Source organism: Dipodomys spectabilis, unplaced genomic scaffold (assembly GCF_019054845.1).
Source record: "Dipodomys spectabilis isolate Male_0828 unplaced genomic scaffold, ASM1905484v1 ptg000783l, whole genome shotgun sequence".
NCBI lineage: Eukaryota > Metazoa > Chordata > Mammalia > Rodentia > Heteromyidae > Dipodomys > Dipodomys spectabilis.
Window position 1 is genome coordinate 5,416,424 of NW_024871460.1, and position 18,821 is coordinate 5,435,244.

General features: G+C 40.0%; 1 protein-coding gene across 1 annotated transcript in view; it reads left to right on the forward strand.

Moving 5' to 3' along the window:
* Sntb1 (syntrophin beta 1) overlaps positions 1-18,821 on the forward strand; it is a 225,903-nt gene that overhangs the window by 140,789 nt on the left and 66,293 nt on the right. The window contains exon 3 of the mRNA XM_042673163.1: positions 844-1,051. Coding sequence (XP_042529097.1) covers positions 844-1,051 — 208 coding nt within the window. The remainder of the gene's footprint in view (positions 1-843; positions 1,052-18,821) is intronic.

The following is an 18,821-nucleotide window of genomic DNA, read 5'->3' on the forward strand; positions in this document are numbered from 1 at the left end:
TCTCATGGGTGTTTGTTTTTGAGTAGGATCTGGTTATGTAGTCTAGCATGGACTTGAACTCAAAATCCTCTTACTTCGACCACCCAAGTACATGCCATCGTATAGTTTTGCTATTGTTCTATTGTATGTCAACTGTACACTCAGGGTAAAATGACGGCAAGGTGGACCAGAGCCTTCTGTATCGTTTGTAAAACTCCTATCAATCTATAGTTACCTCAAAGTAAGCGGATTTCTTGTTTTGTGTCTCAGATGAGACAACATGAATTTGGTATTGGATTTTAAATATAAGACTATGTAGATCTTTCCATATTGTTTCCTCTGCCTTTCACTCCTTCTCACTAGGAGTCCAGTGTTTAACGAGTACTTGAAAATGCCACTGACCAGACTTCTAAAGAATACCAGATCCCATCATTTCTCATCCTAAAATATTCTCAGTTGCTGCCCAGCAGGAGTTAGCATGTGGCAAGGCTTGGCAGTCTACTCCTGCCAGCAGCATCAGATATACAAGTGTACCCTTAAAATCCTCTGTGGATTGAATCAGCTCAATTTACAGTACAGAAGTCTTGATATGATAATGCTAACAAGCCAGTCAACCGAATAACAAGCAAATAAGATACACTTAGTTCAGATTATTTGGTGGTTATATAACCACATTCCCAGGACATAGACCAGTATTTCTGGATGAATGAACGAATGTATAAATAAGTGAGTGATAGGACCATTCACGGAATGCCTGAGAAAATGCCAGCTTAAAAAAGTAAAGAATCAATTCACCATTGTGAGGCAGGGCTTAAAGTCAGGGCTTTCTGGGGAAGCTTCTAACCCTTTTCTCTTTGTTTCCAGGCAGCTTGAAATCCATTCTCCAGATGCTAAGCATACGGTGATCCTAAGAAGCAAGGACTCAGCCACTGCCCAGGCCTGGTTCAGTGCCATCCATTCCAACGTTAGTGACCTGCAGACTCGAGTGATGGCAGAAGTCAGAGAGCAGCTGGGGAAAACGGGCATTGCTGGCAGCCGAGAGATCAGGCACTTCGGCTGGCTTGCAGAAAAGGTAAGGAAACCTTCTCCTTCCATCCTTGTCCCCCAGGTTCTCCCTGGACTTGGAACAACGGAAGTTCTCTCATTCCATAGTGGTTGGGTCTCTCCTTCACATTGTAGTTGCAGTTCTTGTTCGTTTCCACTTACTGCACTACTGCACTTTCTGAGTTACATAGAGAATTTCTCTTAATCGGCCATGATTCTCCCAACATGCAATCCAACATGTAGTCAATTGGCTTTTATAGTAGTAAGAAGTGAGTGAGAGAATTGATGAAAAGGTTGATTTTCCTGGCCATGTAGAAGGGGACAGATGGTAACCTAAAGCACACAGCAGAGCTGTCGCCTTGGGAAGCAAGGAAGCTGTCATGGGAAGAAGGGTTTGTCACAAGCCAGCTCACTAATGACACAGATCTTTCAGGAGTGCCCAATCGTACCCTTACAAATGGTAACCATGACGGTAACTGCCCAGATTTCTGGGAGAACAACTACCACGCACCGACTTGTTCCTCTATTATGCTCTGTTTTATTTCTGATCTCTCCCAGTAGGGCCTCATATAATCACTATGGAGAACCTGCTTTATGTGAGACATATAGGTAGGAGCGGGAAGAGTTGTTTAAAACAACTAAAGACCTAGTCTCTGTCTCAGGGAGGACAAGTTCCTGTGGAAAAGATTGTGTCATATTAACACCATCATTCTAATTTCTTTTTCCAAGGTATATGGTAGTGCTGTGTGGATAAAAGTCATGCGTACTTTGTGACTATCTCTTGGGTCTTACCCGTTCTCTTCATTTCAACAGATTGAGCTTTTACCATTGGCCTTGTACCTGACTGCAGTCCCTTGAATTTGACCTCAGTTGTTAAGGATCATTGGGCTTTGGGGACAGTTTGGCCTCTCACTGACTCATGTCCTCAAAAAGTCAGTAAATAGGAATGATGATGGCTGCAATAACAGCTTTCCTGCCAAGGACCCATGTCATCTGAGAAGGCCCCATCCAATGGCATTTGAAAATAATACTTGATCACAGCATTCGGTTGTTTTCCACCATTGTTCTTTGTCTGTACCAGTTCGTGTATGGGACTTGGCCACCAAGTTCAAGGCAAAGTGGATTGTTTGCTTTGGTATTGTCCCATTTCCCATTGATTTCAGAGAACTAAAGACAGAGTGTCAGTGTTGGGAGGATCACCATCATAATTTACACAAACCACCATGGGTAACCTTTCTGAATGAGTGATCTATTATTTTAAATCAATAAGGATCCTGAACATTCTCTACTCTTTAGTCTTTCCAAATTCCATTTTTTTTAATTAGGAGAACATTGATTACTTAGAGAGCTTGTGATTTTTTTTTAAGGAACGGGAAGTGACTCCACTTCCCTTTAGTAAAAAGGAGCTTCTGTAACTACAATGTGTAAAAACAAGCTCCATGCATGGTGGGATCCAGGAATTCAAAAGTTACTTGGTGGTCTCTCCATCTGTTTATTCCTATGCCTCCTTTCCCAGTTTATTCTCAAGAAAGCTCTCTGTTACCTGTCAGCTCCAAGGTGTTTTTTCCTCTTATACCTGGGTGTCTTCATGAGTAAAGGCCTCTTTGCCCTACTCCTTTCAGCACAAGTATTGACCAGCGGTGACCCGGGTCATCGGTAGATCTCACTGAATGCTGCAATTAGCCCCTCTCAGATTTTGTGTTGAGAAGGGAGAATGGATTGTAGAGGGGTGAATGCAATAGGCATTCATTTATAGAAGCACAAGGGTAGAAGTTGATTGTGATGATAGAAGTCCTCACTGGGTAAGGTCCTGAATGGACTTACATAGTCCTTTGGCTAGAGGTGCTCCTCATCTTCAGGGTCCTGGCAGGAGATGTCTAGAAAATTCCTAAGTGATGACTAGCAATGTTTTTGATGTAGGGATAGTTATAAGGCATCGCCATGGTGAGGGAAACAAATGAGAAAAGTAACCCATGTCGAATTCCCCCTGGGAGGCCACTGGCACAACTTGACCTAAGAAGTGGGGGTAAAGAGAAGTTGCCTAAAATTAGCAAATGTCACGGTGGTAGAAGGGGCTACCCCCTCCCAACTGTGTTTTTTGGAGAAAATGGCTACTGATCTCCTGTTGGTATTTCCCAATGACTGAGGCTAACTGGAAGCCAAAGGCAAAGGAGCCCACTGATGGATGACTTTGTTAAGGTGAGGGGACATTCCAGGGCACAGAGCAGGTAATGAAAGGGTAGAGATTGGATCTGGGGCACAGAGGCCTGGCTGCACACACAGCCTTAAACCTTCCACATACAACGTGATCTCAGCTCTTGCTCTCATCCCCTTAAAAATTACATTTAAAACCATTGCCGGCTGGCACCGGTGGTTCATGCCTATAATCCTAGCTACTTAGAAGACCGAGATCTGAGGATCTTGGTTCAAAAACAGCAGACAAATCCATGAGATTATTTTTTCTTTTTTTTCTTTTTTTTTTCTTGGACGTGAGGCTTGAACTCTGGGCCTGGGCGCTATCCCTCAAGGTGAGCACCCTACTGCTTGAGCCACAGGGCCACTTCCAGTTTTCTAGTGGTTTATTGGAGATAAGACTCTCACGGACTTTCCTGACCGCCCGGTCAGGCAGCTTTGAACCGTGATCCTCAGATCTCAGCCTCCTGAGTAGCTAGGATTACAGGCATGAGCCACCAGCACCCTGCTAGAGATTCTTATCTCCAATAAATGACACAGAAAACACCTGGTTCTGTGGCTCCAGTGGATGCAGCACTATCCTTGAACAAAACAAGTTCAGAGGCAGCAGGCAGACCCTGAGTTCAAGCCCTAGGACTAGCACCAAAAGAAAAAAATAATTAACATTGACATTTGAATAGTTGAGAACTGCTATTATATCATTTTTAGTGACATTAACAGTATTTCCCAAAATTCCATGTTTTCACTTATACTCTTTATTATGCTTTTTGCTTATTCTAACTTCTAGAATAAGTAAATAACAGTAGTATCATTAGTAAGCATTCTTGTGAAACATCATAAAGACATAGAAAAAGCTCTTTCTGCTTTGATATTGATCCTTATGATACAACTGCCAGATTTCTTTTTAAGTGTATTATTCCATGTGGTTATAAGAGCAGTAATGTAACTTTGTAATGTAATATTGCTTTTATTCTTAAACATACCAAAAAACTTATCAAAGGAGCTCCATGGGAGCTGGGCCTTTTTTTGATAGCTCCAATCCTAGTGTGCAGAATATGAATCGTTTTTAGCCAAATATTACAATGAATGCCAAATCTTTCATACTAGGCCTTCCTTGTATTATCACAAATATCAGCAAATGTGCTTGGTATTTGTAAAGATATAAAATGTGATCCTATATATACTCAGCTGTAATTTACCTTAAATTGATGTCCTTTGTCTTTCTCTATACTGTTAAGCTTTGATTTGTAATAAATACCAGCAGCTCAGTGACAAGCTTATACAAGCTTACATTTAATTTCCAGTTTTTACATGTTGTTGATAGGAACCCAAACAAAGTAAAACAATATCAACTTTCCTTTGAAAATCTTATTTGGTGCAAATCCTAATACTTTCTTGACACTGCACAATAAAAAAAAAATATTAGCATCATTTTATTCTTTGAGAATGGCTCCTTAGAAATGAACACACTTCCAGTGAGTGAGGAGACCCTACCTACTGCTTTTGCAGAAAGGAACAAAGAGCAGGTCCTATTGTTCATGGCTAAGCAGAGGGCAGGCCATAAATGAGTCCACATTGAGAGTTCTTCCTGGAGGAGCACATCCGGTACCTTGGCTGGGACACAGTTATGAAAGGTCTTGAAAGACAGACACAATGCTTTAATGTGATCTGATGGGTAGTACGCAGGCTTCTTCATATAGAGACTCAGAGAGCAGGGAGCTTAGAGATGATCTAAACCAACCTCTTCTTCCTACAGAATCTGGGCCCCAGAAAACGGAAGGTGTCTCATCTGAAGTCATTCAAAATTAAGATATGGAAATAAGTATTCCTGATATCATCATTTCTTTTACTTAGTGGTTGAAAGATTACAATCTGCTCAGTGCATTTACTTTGTTCCATCCTTCAACTCTAGTAGCTTTTCTCTAGGCTATACAATACCAAGGTCATTGCAAGCCTGGAGTTGCCTCTTTTTCCTTTTTTCCTTGGTCTCCTCCGTGAGTACTTTAACCCCTGACTAGGGCAGGCAAATCAATGTTATTCTGAGATTTTTTTTTCTGTACCATCCTGAGACTTGAACTCAGGGTCTGGGCACTGTCAACTGAGCTTATTTGTTTAAGGCTATCACTTTACCACTTGGGCCACAGCTCTACTTCAGGGTTTTGTTTTTGTTTTTGTTTTTGTTTTCTTTTTTGCTTATTTGTTTGTCTGGGTTTGGGGGGAGGAGTTAACTGGAAATAAGAGTCTCATGGACTTTCCTGCCTTGACTTGCTTTGAACCATGATCCTCAGATCTTAGCCTCCTAAGTAGCTAGAATTACAGTTGTAAGCCATCAGAACTCAGTGGTCTTCAGATCTTTTAACTCTTACAAGTATCTGTCTAGCTTGGGAGAGTGCATAAACACAATTCCTACCTTGAATTGTAGAACAGTCTAGTCCCTAAAGATCTGTTTGAATCATTTTTTAAACGTCTTTTTCAGTTAATTATCTATGCATTGAGGTGTTTTCAATGGTTTGATTTCAGGCACTTGAAAAACAAACTAAGTTCTGATTGTCTAAGCTGCATAGAAATACAATTAAAAAAAAAAAAAAAGAAGATCATGGCAGAATTGTGCAAGTTTGTGATTGATTGTCTTTGTTTTTACCTTAGTGTTTCCATTTGTAAACAATGTCTTGTCAGATTAAAAATGCAAAAACACCACACAGCAAAACAAAAAACCTAGTTGGGAGCTCTGAATAACAAGTTCATCTCTCAGGTTTACTTGCTCTCATTTCAGTTTCTTTCAAATGGAAACACTTAAATGGCTGCTCTTCCCCTGTGGCTATTAGCATTAAGGGCATTAGTAATTAATATTTATTATGTGCTTAGTCTTTCTCAGACAATGTGCATAATAATCACAATACTATGAGGTAAAGAGTCTGCAGTGTTCCCTCTAGTACCTGGCACAGCTAGAATGTGAGTTTCCATCAGCACCAGAGCCCAGACATTCCACTAAGCTCAATTTATTTATATTGGGGCACAGGAAACACCTGTCCATTTGAGTAAGGCTTCCCTAGTGTTCACTCTCAACTCATTGTCATAGATCAGAAGCAGCATTTCAAAATTAAGAGACATAGCAAGATAGTTCCGATCCTCTGTTTAGCTATTATGTGACAGTACTGGGGCTTGAAGTCATCACTTCACATTTCACCTGTCTTTTGTTGTTGTTGTTGTTGTTGTTTTGGTCCAGTCGTGGGGCTCTGGGCCTGGGTGCTGTCCCTCAGCTCTTCAGCTCAAGGCTAGCACTCTACCACTTAAGCCACAGTGCCACTTCTGGCCTTTTTCTTTTTGTTTATGTGGTACTGAGGAATAGAACCCAGGGCCTCATGCATGCAAGGCAAGCGCTCTACCACTGAGCCACCTTCCCAGCTCCTACTTTTTCATTTTTTAAATAAGTCTTTTATTGTGAAAATACCATACAGAGGGGTTACAATTACATGATCAAAGTAATGAATACATTTCTTATCAAGCATTGTTGCCTCCTCCTTTGTTTTTCCCCTACCCTAAAGGCTGGCATTCTACCTCTTGAGCCACAGCTCGACTGCTGGCATTTTGCTGGTTAATCACAGATTTTTCTGCCCAGGCTGGCTTTAAACTGTCATCCTCAGAGCTCATCATCCTGAATAGCTAGGGCTGCAGACATGAGCCACCAGTGCCTACCCTCCTCTTCTCCATTTCCTTACCACTCCATGTGTTCAGCTGATTTCATTTCTCTCTGACTCTATAAAGAGATTCCAGAAGAGCTTCTCTCTTTTCTGCCTTCTTTCCCATTCTTGACAATGTCAATGAGTTATACCTCTCTAGTCAGGCCCCGTCTTTAGTTTTCCACATCATAATTCTTCTTCTGTCTCCTTTTCTTCCTAATTTTTGCATTGCAGAAATGCAAACAACCATCTTAGTCTGAAATCACTTTTCATGGAACAAGTTATAGAACAATCTGTGTATGCACACAATGCATGTCTAAAGTGAATCACTTCATATAAAACAAACTGCACTGTTTGCAAATCACTATGTAGATAACAGTTGTACATCCTGACCAGTGACCAATTACCTTTCTTCTTTTAAAAGCCTGTGAGTGATTGGTCACCACACAGCTATTAGCCCACAAATTTCTTATGCTCCTTCCTTGTCCCCCAGTTATAAATCTATATGACATTTTACAAGAACGGATTATCAAAAGAGGAAGCTATCCATAAAGATTAAAAAGTTTAATGATGATGATGATGATAATAAAGAATAGGGAGGAGGAAGAGAAAAGAATAAAAGGAGAGGAGAAAAAGACATAAAATAATGATGGAAATGAAATTTAAATCAAACATCAAGGCAATTACAGAAGAAATAACATGAGATTGTCAATGTGGACCCCGTGGTGGTGTGCAGCCAGAACTTGGCAAAGGTAAATTTAAAAGTACAGATGAAGATAAGTTGTGATCAATGGATAAAAGTTCCCCCAGAAATGACTGTTGTAGAAACTTCCTATTGGAGAAACTCATGAGATATGGCACATCATTGGAAGTACAAAAGATACAATGTTGCTGTCTGATCCAAACTTAGAGGATGACAGTTAGCCAAAGGATGGGAATGATACTTGCCTTGTTTCATACGTTATCTAAAGACAAAGAAGGCAACAAACTCTGTTCAAAGTACAAGTTGACACAATTTTATACAAAAAATCTAACACTTTAATTGTTAATCTTTCTAATGCTTAAGTGACAGCTTTTGCCAAACAAACATTAATTTTACTATATTTCCAGTTGCCCTATAGGTCTATAACTGACAGGAAAGTAGTTTGTAATGTTTTTTATTAAAATTTTAAAGGTTATGGAACAATTTTTCCAACTGATTATTGAGACCAACATTACTGTGCCAAGAATAGACTGCCTCTCAAGCGTTCACTCTCTTCTTCTACCTCCTCCTTTCTTTCTTGTCTTCTTTCCAGTCTCTGTGTATGTGTGTTTATCTGTCTACTTACAATCTACTGTCCATTTTAATGTGTCATCTATCTAATCTTTCTTACCATTCCATTACTCCCATTCATCCCTCTCTGTAATCACACATGTATACATCTATGTTTGTTTTCTTATCTTCCACCCCCAAATCCCAAATACTACAATCAACCAAGTAATTTCATTTTCCCAGCTACATTGCTTAGCTATATTAAAAGAATCTCAAGTGTAAATGTAAAATACTCTCCGCCTGAGTAAAACAGGCTGCTGGTAATCAAGATCTTGACAGTGTAATTAATGGAATGATATTTCTGGAGCTGCTAAATATATCAGCCTTACCATCTGCCTTAAAAAAAAAAATCACCTAAGTCGGAATTTCCCACCACTTCTTCCAGGGAGAGACTAGTTCCTGACCTGAGGGAGATAGAAAAAAATGCCTGTTCTGGCTATCCAAAGCTTGCATCAGCCCTAAATCAAGACTGTTGGATATGCTAGGAAACAAGACTGGGAATGCAATTAAGGGCTAATAGCTCTGTTGTATTCATTTGAAAAGCAGTCTTTGAGTTCCTGAATGAATCACTTCTGAGAGGGAACAAGACAGGAAAACCTACCAGCCACTTGGGTATCTTGCTAGTAGACATTGACTATACATGTTTAAACTAAATGTGCCCATATGGATTTAAGTTGACTTGTCCCCGCCTCCCATTCTCTCAAGTAAAACATCAGAAATTTAACATGGTGATGGATGGGTGAGTGGGTGGGAGGCAGCCACATGGAAATATAAAAATATGGCCACTTTTCTACATGACTTCACAGTGTGATTTGGTGATGTTAGTCTTTCTGCCCCAGTGGAAACTTCAGAGTTGCTGGTATAAGAGATGAGTTCAAGGGCTGGGAAGGTGGCTCAGCGGTAGAGCGCTTGCCTTGCATGCATGAGGCCCTGGGTTCGATTCCTCAGCACCACATAAGCAAAAAGAAAAAAAAGCCGGAAGTGGCCCTGTGGCTCAAGAGCGCTAGCCTTGAGCTGAAGAGCTGAGGGACAGCGCCCAGGCCCAGAGTTCAGGCCCCACGACCGGACCCAAAAAAAAAAAAAAAGAGATGAGTTCGAGCATGCTCCACTCCTTGAGTCACACAACATTTGGGCCTGCTTCAATCTCTTCAGAGAAGATGGCAGAACTCAAGATAGGAAGCTCCTTGTGCCTGGATATCTAGCTATAAGATCCTGTTTAACTTCATTTTACCTTGTTGGACATCATAGATCATCCTTCCTTCATAAAATAGATGTTTCCAGAAAGCTGTCTCCCTACAGTGAAGAAAGAGCTGATTTTTTTAATTTTATTTTTTATCTTTAAGCTGTGTACCAAGGAGTTGCTATTCAATAAAGTAATACATAAATACAATAAATCTTGATCAATGGCTCATCTATTTTGTCATTCTTTTCCATCCCTCCCAATCCCCACAACCCTCAATTTTTTTATGTCTGTCATGGGGTTTGAACTCTGGGTCTGGGCGCTGTCCCTCAGCTCATTGACTCAAGGTTAACACTCTTCCACTTGAGCCACATTGCCACTTCCAGCTTTTTCTGCGTATGTGATGTTGAAGGATCGAACTCGTGCAAGATAAGTACTCTACCACTGAGTCACCTTCCCAGCCAATCCCTCGATTTTTTTAATTTTGTAGAATATGCATTTTATGCTGCATTCTTTCCTTTTCCTTTCTTCCTTCATCTGCCTCCCTCCTCTTGATTCCATTCCATCACCGCTGAGTACTAGATTCCTGATATTCATTTTGTTGGACTGTGAGTTAGCCTTTCTAAGGAATTACGCTGTTTGAGTTCTCCCTGTATCTACCATACTTGGGATAACAGCCTTGTGTATCCAAGGATACACAGCAAAGTGCATACCTTGATATTTCTAGATTAATTTTAGTTCCCACATATGAGAGAAGATACGCATCCTTTGTCTTTCCTGGCTTGGCTTACTTTACTTAACATGTTTTCTTTTTTTATCCAGGTCCTTCTATCACTTTGCAAGTGATGCCATAACATTCTTAAGAATTATGTTTCTTATTTTTACTTTGTGTAACTAAGTAAAGTGAAACCCAGAGTCTTGCATGTACTAACCACGCCCTCTACTACGGAGCTACTCCCTGTTTCTGACTGGTTTCCATTCTCTGATTTTTCTGATCACCTCTGATTCACCCTGCTGGGGAAACACAGGGAGGCTTCCGGGAACCCAGTACTCCACTCTGGACAGCCGACGTTTACAGCAGTATCTTAGTCACAGAGGGAGGAGGACCTACCAAGCAGGGCCATGGGGACCCTGCAATAGGAGCTTATGAAATAGTAGTACCCATGGCAACAGGCTTTGCGGTGCCCCTGGCACCTGTAGAGGGTATGATCGGCTTGCTTGAATGCTTTTGGCGGTACCCATCATGGAAGTAAAGCCTGCTAGACTGCTCACTGGGGGTCAGGCTGGATTGACAGAATTGCCTCACTCACATGACTGTCATCAGGACTCACAGAGAGTCCCTAAAATATTCCTTGATCTGTTTTCACCCCCCAGGTTACAACCTTGCAGAAAAAAAAGCAGCTCTTCCCTATATAGGTTTGTAGTTCCAGTGCCTAGAGAGTGTCTGGGGGAATTGTCGACCCTTACTTGTCAGAGGAATGTGGGCGGTGAGCCAGGGGTTCTAACCGGAGCATAGTTCCTGTTACCAGCACATGCTGTTGCACACTTTACTCTAGAAATAAAATACAAGTTACATTGTATCTTGAAAAGTGGCTTTGCTGGGGATTAGCAGGAAGAGGAATAGGACTTCTTCCCCCCCCCCCCCACCACCACCACCTGACACACACACCTTCATTTCTTTGTTCTAAACAATCGTCCTTTCATAGGAAAATGCTCAAATCATGGAACTTTATATAAAAACTGTTAGGTGCTTCCTTTACTTGCACTGTCGAGTTTCTCCACTTTGAGTGCAATGCTGGTATGATGATTTTGAATAGCTGTTCTTTATTTCACTGTGCATATAAAGCATTATCAGAGCGTGGCTGAAATCAGGAAAGCAACTCCATTCGTACTAGCCCCACAAAAATAAAATACCTAGGAATTAACTTAACCAAAGAAGTGAAGGACCTCTATGATGAAAACTTTAAAAACCCAGAAAAGGAAATCAAAGCAGAACTTAGAAAGTGAAAAAAATCTCCCATGCTCCTGGATTGGAAGGATCAAGGATCAACATCGTGAAAATGGCAATACTTCACAAGGCTATCTACAAATTCAATGCAATACCTATCAATATTCCAACCTCATTCTTCAAGGAAATAGAAGAGGCAATCCAAAAATTCATAGGGAACAATAAAAGACCCCGAATAGCAAAAATGATCCTTAACAGAAAGAACAGTGCTGGAGGAATATCAATACCAAATTTCAAGCTCTACTACTAAGCCATAGTAATCAAAACAGCTTGGTACTGGCACAAAAACAGACCTCAGGACCAATGTAATAGAATTGAAAACCCAGAAATGAACCCACAGACCTATAGCCATCTAATCTTCAATAAGGGAGCTAAAAAAATAGAGCAGAAGAAAGACAGCCTTTTCAGTAAATCGTGCTGGCAAAATTGGTTAATCACTTGTAGAAAACTAAAGCTAGATCCTTTATATCACCCTGCACCAGAATCAACTCCAAATGGATCAAAGACCTTGAACTCAAAGCAGACACTCTGAAAACATTACAGGACAGAATAGGAGATACCTTAGGTCTCCTTGGCATAAACCCAGAAATACAACAAATCAAAGAAAGTTTGGACAAATGGGATTGCATGAAATTGCAGCGCTTCTGTATGGCAAAGGACATAGCTAGCAAGATCAATAGAAAGCCCACAGATTGGGAAAAGATCTTCACTAGCCATACAACGGACAAGGGTCTCTTAACTAAAATATACCTGGAACTCAAAAGTTTAAATCCCCCAACAACAAATCCTCAAAGAAACAACTGCCCAATAAATAAGTGGGCTAAAGACTTACAGAGAAACTTCTCTGAAGAGGAAAGAAGGATGGCCAATAGACACATGAAAAAATGCTCAACCTCCCTGGCCATAAAAGAAATGCAAATCAAAACAACATTGAGATACCACCTCACCCCAGTCAGAATGGCTATAATCAAGAACTTAAACAACAGATGCTGGAGGGGATGTGGCCAGAAGGGAACCTTACTGCATTGTTGGTGGGAGTGTAAACTTGTTCAACCATTTTGGAAAGTAGTATGGAGGTTCCTCAAAAGACTGTACATAGAGCTCCCCTATGACCCAGCAATCACACTTTTGGGCATTTCCCCAAATGATCACAAACAAGACCACACTGAAGCTACCAGCACGACTATGTTTATTGCAGCAGTATTTACCATAGCTAAGATATGGAGCCAACCCAGATGCCCCTCAGTAGATGAATGGATCAAGAATATATGTGCATATATATATATATATATATATATATATATGCAATGGAATATATACACAATGGAATTCTATGCCTCCATCAGAAAGGACATTGCCCCATGTGTTAGGAAATGGAAATACTTGGAAAAAATTATATTAAGTGAAGTAAGCCAGGCCCAAAGAAACATAGGTCCCATAGTTTCCCTTATTTGCAATAACTAGTATATGTCTGAGACAAGCAGAAAAGGTCAGATAAGTTGATGTTAGGTGAAATGAACCCCAAGATAAGGATTCAAATGATTTTCTTTCTTGCTATTGTTTCTAACATATTTATAAGATGATTTCTTTGTTTCTTTGTATGTCCCTCCCCCACGGTATAACCCCTGTTTTCACTGTATTTGATGTTGTTATAATTTGTGGAGGGGAAGGGAAAAAACAAATTGTTTAAATAGGGATATAGGTTGACCCATTGCAACAATGAGATATACAAGACGTTATGTCGAAAAATGAACTTTACAACTTTGGCGTGCACAGGGTGGGGGGAGGGGGGGGAGATGGGAAAGGATGGTAAGGGGAAACAAAGGAGGAGGCAACGATGCTTGATAAGAAATGTACTCATTACCTTGCTCATGTAATACCCTCTGTATGGTATTTTCACAGTTTAAAAAAATCAATAAATAAATAAACAAAGCATTATCAGAACTCTTCAGAATTATGTGGACTCGTGATGATCTTACCATTGCTGTATTATCATTGGAGAGAAAAAACATCTGGGTAGTGGGGGAGGGGCCTGGGACTTTATGAGATTAAAGGTAGAGACTCAGATTAGGATACCTTTTAAAAAGCAAGAGTCAAAAAGTAGAAGAGCCAACAAGAAATAGAGAATGAAAGAAGAACTTTGAGGAGCATCAGGGAGAGGAAGAAGATGTTGGTCTCTGGTTAAAATGACTCATTTACCAAATTCTCTCTCTACCCCTAAGTAATTTTGACACTTGCATTCTATGAATCTTTGAAAAATAGCACTTGGCAACATGCACTAATGTGCTTGTTTGCCAGACTATTCTATTTAGCTCACTACGCATGTTGCTGTGTGGTTCATGTGGCTGTATGGTTCATGTACGGTTTCATGTAACTCTCTGGTCCCACCTCCCCGCCCTCAATCCCCATTTCTTGTGATATTTGGTCTACTGCAAACAAACCAAGATGTGTGTCTGGAGTCTTTACCACATACACTTTTCCTTTGCTAGTTATCCATCAGTAGCTTTATTAACTTGTAGTACCTATACTAATAGGTGTGAACAAGAGGAAATACTGATTCACCCAATGGCATTTTTGTCAGAAGTGATGGGGGAAGAGGTATGAGGGGAGGCATTGTGTCAGTAATGATAATTTGTGAAGTTATCACCATATTTCACAAAGTCTTCAGGTCACCATTCACTTTTATAGGCCCAGATGTCCCAACACACACTAAAATAGTCTGAGGTCAATAATGCTGATGTACAATGCACAAAGATATTCCTAGTGAGGCAGAATATTCCTGGTGAGGGGGTGAGTGGGCTTGTGTACTTGCTGTACATTTAACCTACCCATGGCTTAGCAGCTGATTTCAAGCACCAAGCATTTGGGCTTAGATAAATTTGGGACACATAGAAATTAACATTGGAACTACATAAATTCAGCAAGAATGCATGCATATGAGATTGGATATGCAATAGGAGTTTTAAATATAGCATACAATAATAAGGAGTATGAGCTTCTAATGGAAACCTACCTAGGTCATAATCCTCACCTTGTGACTGTTAAGGTAACTTCAAACAGGTTTCTCTTCAAGTCGCCCATCTTCAGCTTTTGTGTCTGTTTCAAGATAAGGAAACAATAACCCTCAAAGTAGCACAAACATGATGTACATGCACTGTGTGACACAGGGCTACCACATAGCAGTTAATATATGTTTCACAGCAGATGAAGTGAAAAGTAACACTTATAAGAAATATTATTTTTTCGTTGTTATTATAAAGGTGATATACAGAGCAGTTACAGTTACATAAGCCAGTACATTTCTTTCGGGGCAATGTGTATAACTCCTTTTCTTACTCTCTCCCAAAAGGAATATTCTTGTAGTGGGATTTGTCTAAAAAATCTCCCACATATGTAAATACTACTAAATATCTATATTAAGTAAAACAGAAAGGATTTATACTAGTTTGCTCATTAATATATAGACTTAGCATGTGGCTACCAGTTCAATATTCCAATCTAACTTCTATTTTCTGGCACAAATGACTTGCCTAGGCCTTCCATCATCTATACTACCATTTATATTTATAGTTTCAGGACTTTTTTCTCCTTTTGGTTCTAGGGGTTGAACTCAGAGGCCCTTTGCTTGCATAGGCAGGTGTATTTCAGCCACACTTCCGGCTACTTTTTCTATTTGCTATTCTTGAGGGAACTCTCACTCTATGCCCAGAGAAGCCTCAGCTACAATTCTGCTACTTGTGTTACTTGTGTCAGTAAGGATGACAGGCATATGCCACTGTACCCAGTTGTTGGTTGGGATGAAATCTTGAGAACTTCTTTTTGTTAGGGCTGGCTCAAACTACAATCCCCCTATCTACCTCCCATGTAGCTAGGATTACAGCTAGCTGCAGTTAGCACCTTTGGACTGTTTTGTGAAAAGGAAGCAATCGTACATGTGCATGTGGAGTATCTTTAATTACTTTCTACAGGGGCACTGGGGACCTAGGGTGGTATCCATACACGGTCCTCAGCCACACTGCCCTGAGAGCCAGTGTCTCTCAGAAGCAGCACTTAGCAGAATTCTAAATTACTACAGGTCATTTCTGTTCACAGTCACATATAATAAAAACAGTATTAAATCAACAAAGGCAGAAGATCTCCTGTAAATGGTAGAGTAAAAACTGAACTTAATAAGGAATCAAAATGTCAAGTAGATCCTGCAACAATAGAGCTGCCAAATGAGAAAGGAAAAATGAATCATGTGACCCAGGCTTTCAGGGAAAGGTCAAAGGACAGCCTTTCAAACTTGAGCTCATCTTCAAAAAGGGGAAAGGTGTGAAAAGGCTTAATTGGTCCTATGAGGTTCACAAAAGGCCTTAAACAAATTGCAGATCATTTCATGCATGGAAAAGAGATCAGAGGTCAAAGTTATGTGAATAAGTACCAATTTCCTGCAAATAGGATGCTTAATTCCTATGGGCATAGATATAATTGTAAACCAAGACTTGTTAATAATCTTAGAGAAGTGGCTCCATTTAATCAACTCTAAATTATAAAAGTGTCCTTTCTGAGGTTTATATAAACTTGAGTAAGTCATGGGTACTGGGTCTGTAATCGAGCTACTCAGGAGACTTGAGATCTGGAGATCATGGTTCAAATCCACCTTAGGCAGAAATGACCACCAGACTCCACTTTCAAAATAACCAGAAAAATTCCTGACTAGAGCTGTGGTTCCAGTGTGGCTTCTGAAGTGCACAGTAAAGCAGAGGAGAGTTCAATCACTTACATGAAAATAAACCAAACCAAAATACACAAAACAACAACAAATGAAAGGTTGATTAAATAAGGCAATTATAACTGAATGTATCCACATGATTTGTGTGTGGGTGTGTGTGTGTGTGTGTATGTGTGTGTGTGTGTCTACACATGTACATGTCCATCTTGGGACTTGAACTCAGTGTCTGGGTGCTGTCCCTGAACTTCTTTTGCTCAAGGCTGCAATTTGAATCACAGCTCCACTTCTAGGTTTTGGGTAGTTTATTAAACGTAAAGAATCTCATGGATTCTGCTCGTGCTGGCTTCGAACTGTGATCCTTAGATCTCAGCCATCTGAGTAGCAAGGATTACAGTCCACTTGTACCTGGCTTTTTTTTAAGATATGGTCTTATGGTTTTACTGTATAGCCCATGCTGGTCTTGAACTCGTAATCCTCCCGCATCAGCCCTTGAGTGCTAGGATTGCAGGCATGTGGCACCATGCCAAAGCTAACAATGAATTCTAAAGGAAGGCATGAAACAATGTCTTCATCATTCCTAGCTTTTTTTCTCCACTGGAAGGGTTCAAAAGCAGAAAGAACAAGAATCCAAGGAACATGGGGCTTTGGGTGGCTTTTGTAGAAATTATTCATGGGTATGTATTTTGTTGTGTTTTATTTTTCTATTGGAAGATGGTTTTTGTTGTTGTTGTTAAAAAATAAAAACTTTAAAAACAATTACTAGTTATTCTGCTACTTTTGAAACATAGTGTTCTGGAAGCTTCCAGGTTGCCTTGGAAAGCAGACATCAGAAATGGAGAAAGCAACTTTTGTAGGATATTTTTTTCTACCATCTGCTGTTTTTACATTGTGTCCTGCACTGGAGCTTCAAGGCCCTATTAATAATAACTATGTTAAAAGGTACTTTTATCTGGAGCTCAATAGCCATGTGATCCAATTGGAACTCTAATAATCTTTTCTTTTAATCTATCATCTTTTAGGGGCTAAACAACTTTTGGATTGTAAATAATAACCAAGATCTTTAAAAACAAAAAATATATGGTTATTTATTTACCTATCCTTTTGCTAAACATTATGCAACTGTAATTTATTTGTTCAGTGGAAATTGGTAGTACATGTAATATGCCAAGCAATTTTAAGTACTCCAATGTGGATAGTGAATACAGTAACTTCTGTACTAGGACTGGAACCAAGTAACAGTGTTTGGAATGGTGAACACAGTAACTTCAGTATTGGGATTGAAACCAAGCAATTCTAATAGTGAATACAGTAATTGATACTGGGCTGGGACCCAGTACCAGGGAGTCTACTGGGAGTCTAATGATGGGTATAGACGCTTGTGTGCTATAATATTAGAACTTTCACACTAGCAGGTAAGTGGATCACTTATAAGAAAACAAGACAGCAAAATGGTATGAAGTGAAGGTGAGGAAGGAGGGAATTGATTATTTGGGTAACTGTTTACTATGGTCATGGCAAGTTATAAAGTCATGAGTCTTTCTCAAGGAATGTGTGCACAAATAAGGACAAACACAGAAGCTAGGAACTTCAAATATAGAATGGTGCATGCTATAATGAATGTCTGTATTAAATCCATGAGGGCTCAAAGGAAGAATCACCTAACTTGACTGGAAGGGTAAGATAGGTTTTAAGCTGAATCTTAGAGCTCAGGTGGGGAAAAACATTCTTGAGTGCAGGAACAGCATATGCAAAAGCTTAAGGACTAAATGCATGGCCTCATTTAAGAATAGACATTAATCTTGTGTGGCTGGAGCAACAAATATATATATATATATTTATGTACGTATATACATATATGTATATATACACACATGTACATGCACACACAGTTGATTCTGCCTTTCTTAGCAGTCCCCTTAGGCAATTGCACCTTCATTTGTTTGCTGTTGTATTGCATTTTTATCTTCAAAGACAGTTCTTCAGCAGAGTAGGAAAATCTATATTAGAGTCACATGGACATCCTTTATTCCAAAAGTATTCTCTCTTTCTCTCTCTCCATCCCTCCCTCTCTCTCTCCCCCTTTCTCCCCCCCCTCCCCGCCCCTGCCCCCAGTATCCTCACTCCTTTAAGAAAATAGCTCTAAATTTACAGAGTTAAGGACCTGGAGGTGAAACGACATTTTTGAATAGGAATGAGTTTGAGCACAATGCTGTGCCAACCAAGACTGACTGACTGCAAAGTACTTCATCCTAAATGCATGCCGACGCTGAATGCCACTAAATTCCTCGGCCGAAAATCATTGCACAGTATTTCTGAGGCTCTACTGGTAGGAAAGATCAAGATGCACTATTTGACCACTACTTCTCCTGAACAGTGCTAGCCTCAGCCGCTGCCCAGTGTGTCTGAATGTGGAGACTAAGTCTGTTCTTCTGTGTTAGAAAGCTGCAGCATATTACTTCTTATGACATACAGTCTAAGGCTTTATGGATAGCACCAAAATAGATTTGGAAATGAGCATTCCATTATCTCACTTTACAGAAATACTCTGCTGGCTGTCTAATTGTTAAAAAAAAAAAACACAAAAAAACTTACATGTCATAAAAACAAAAAAAACTGTACATGTTATAAAAACAGAATTAAGTATTTCAGTGGGGGTGTGTGGTGCGCACGTGTGTGTGTGTGTGTGTGTGTGTGTGTGTGTGTCTGCTCAT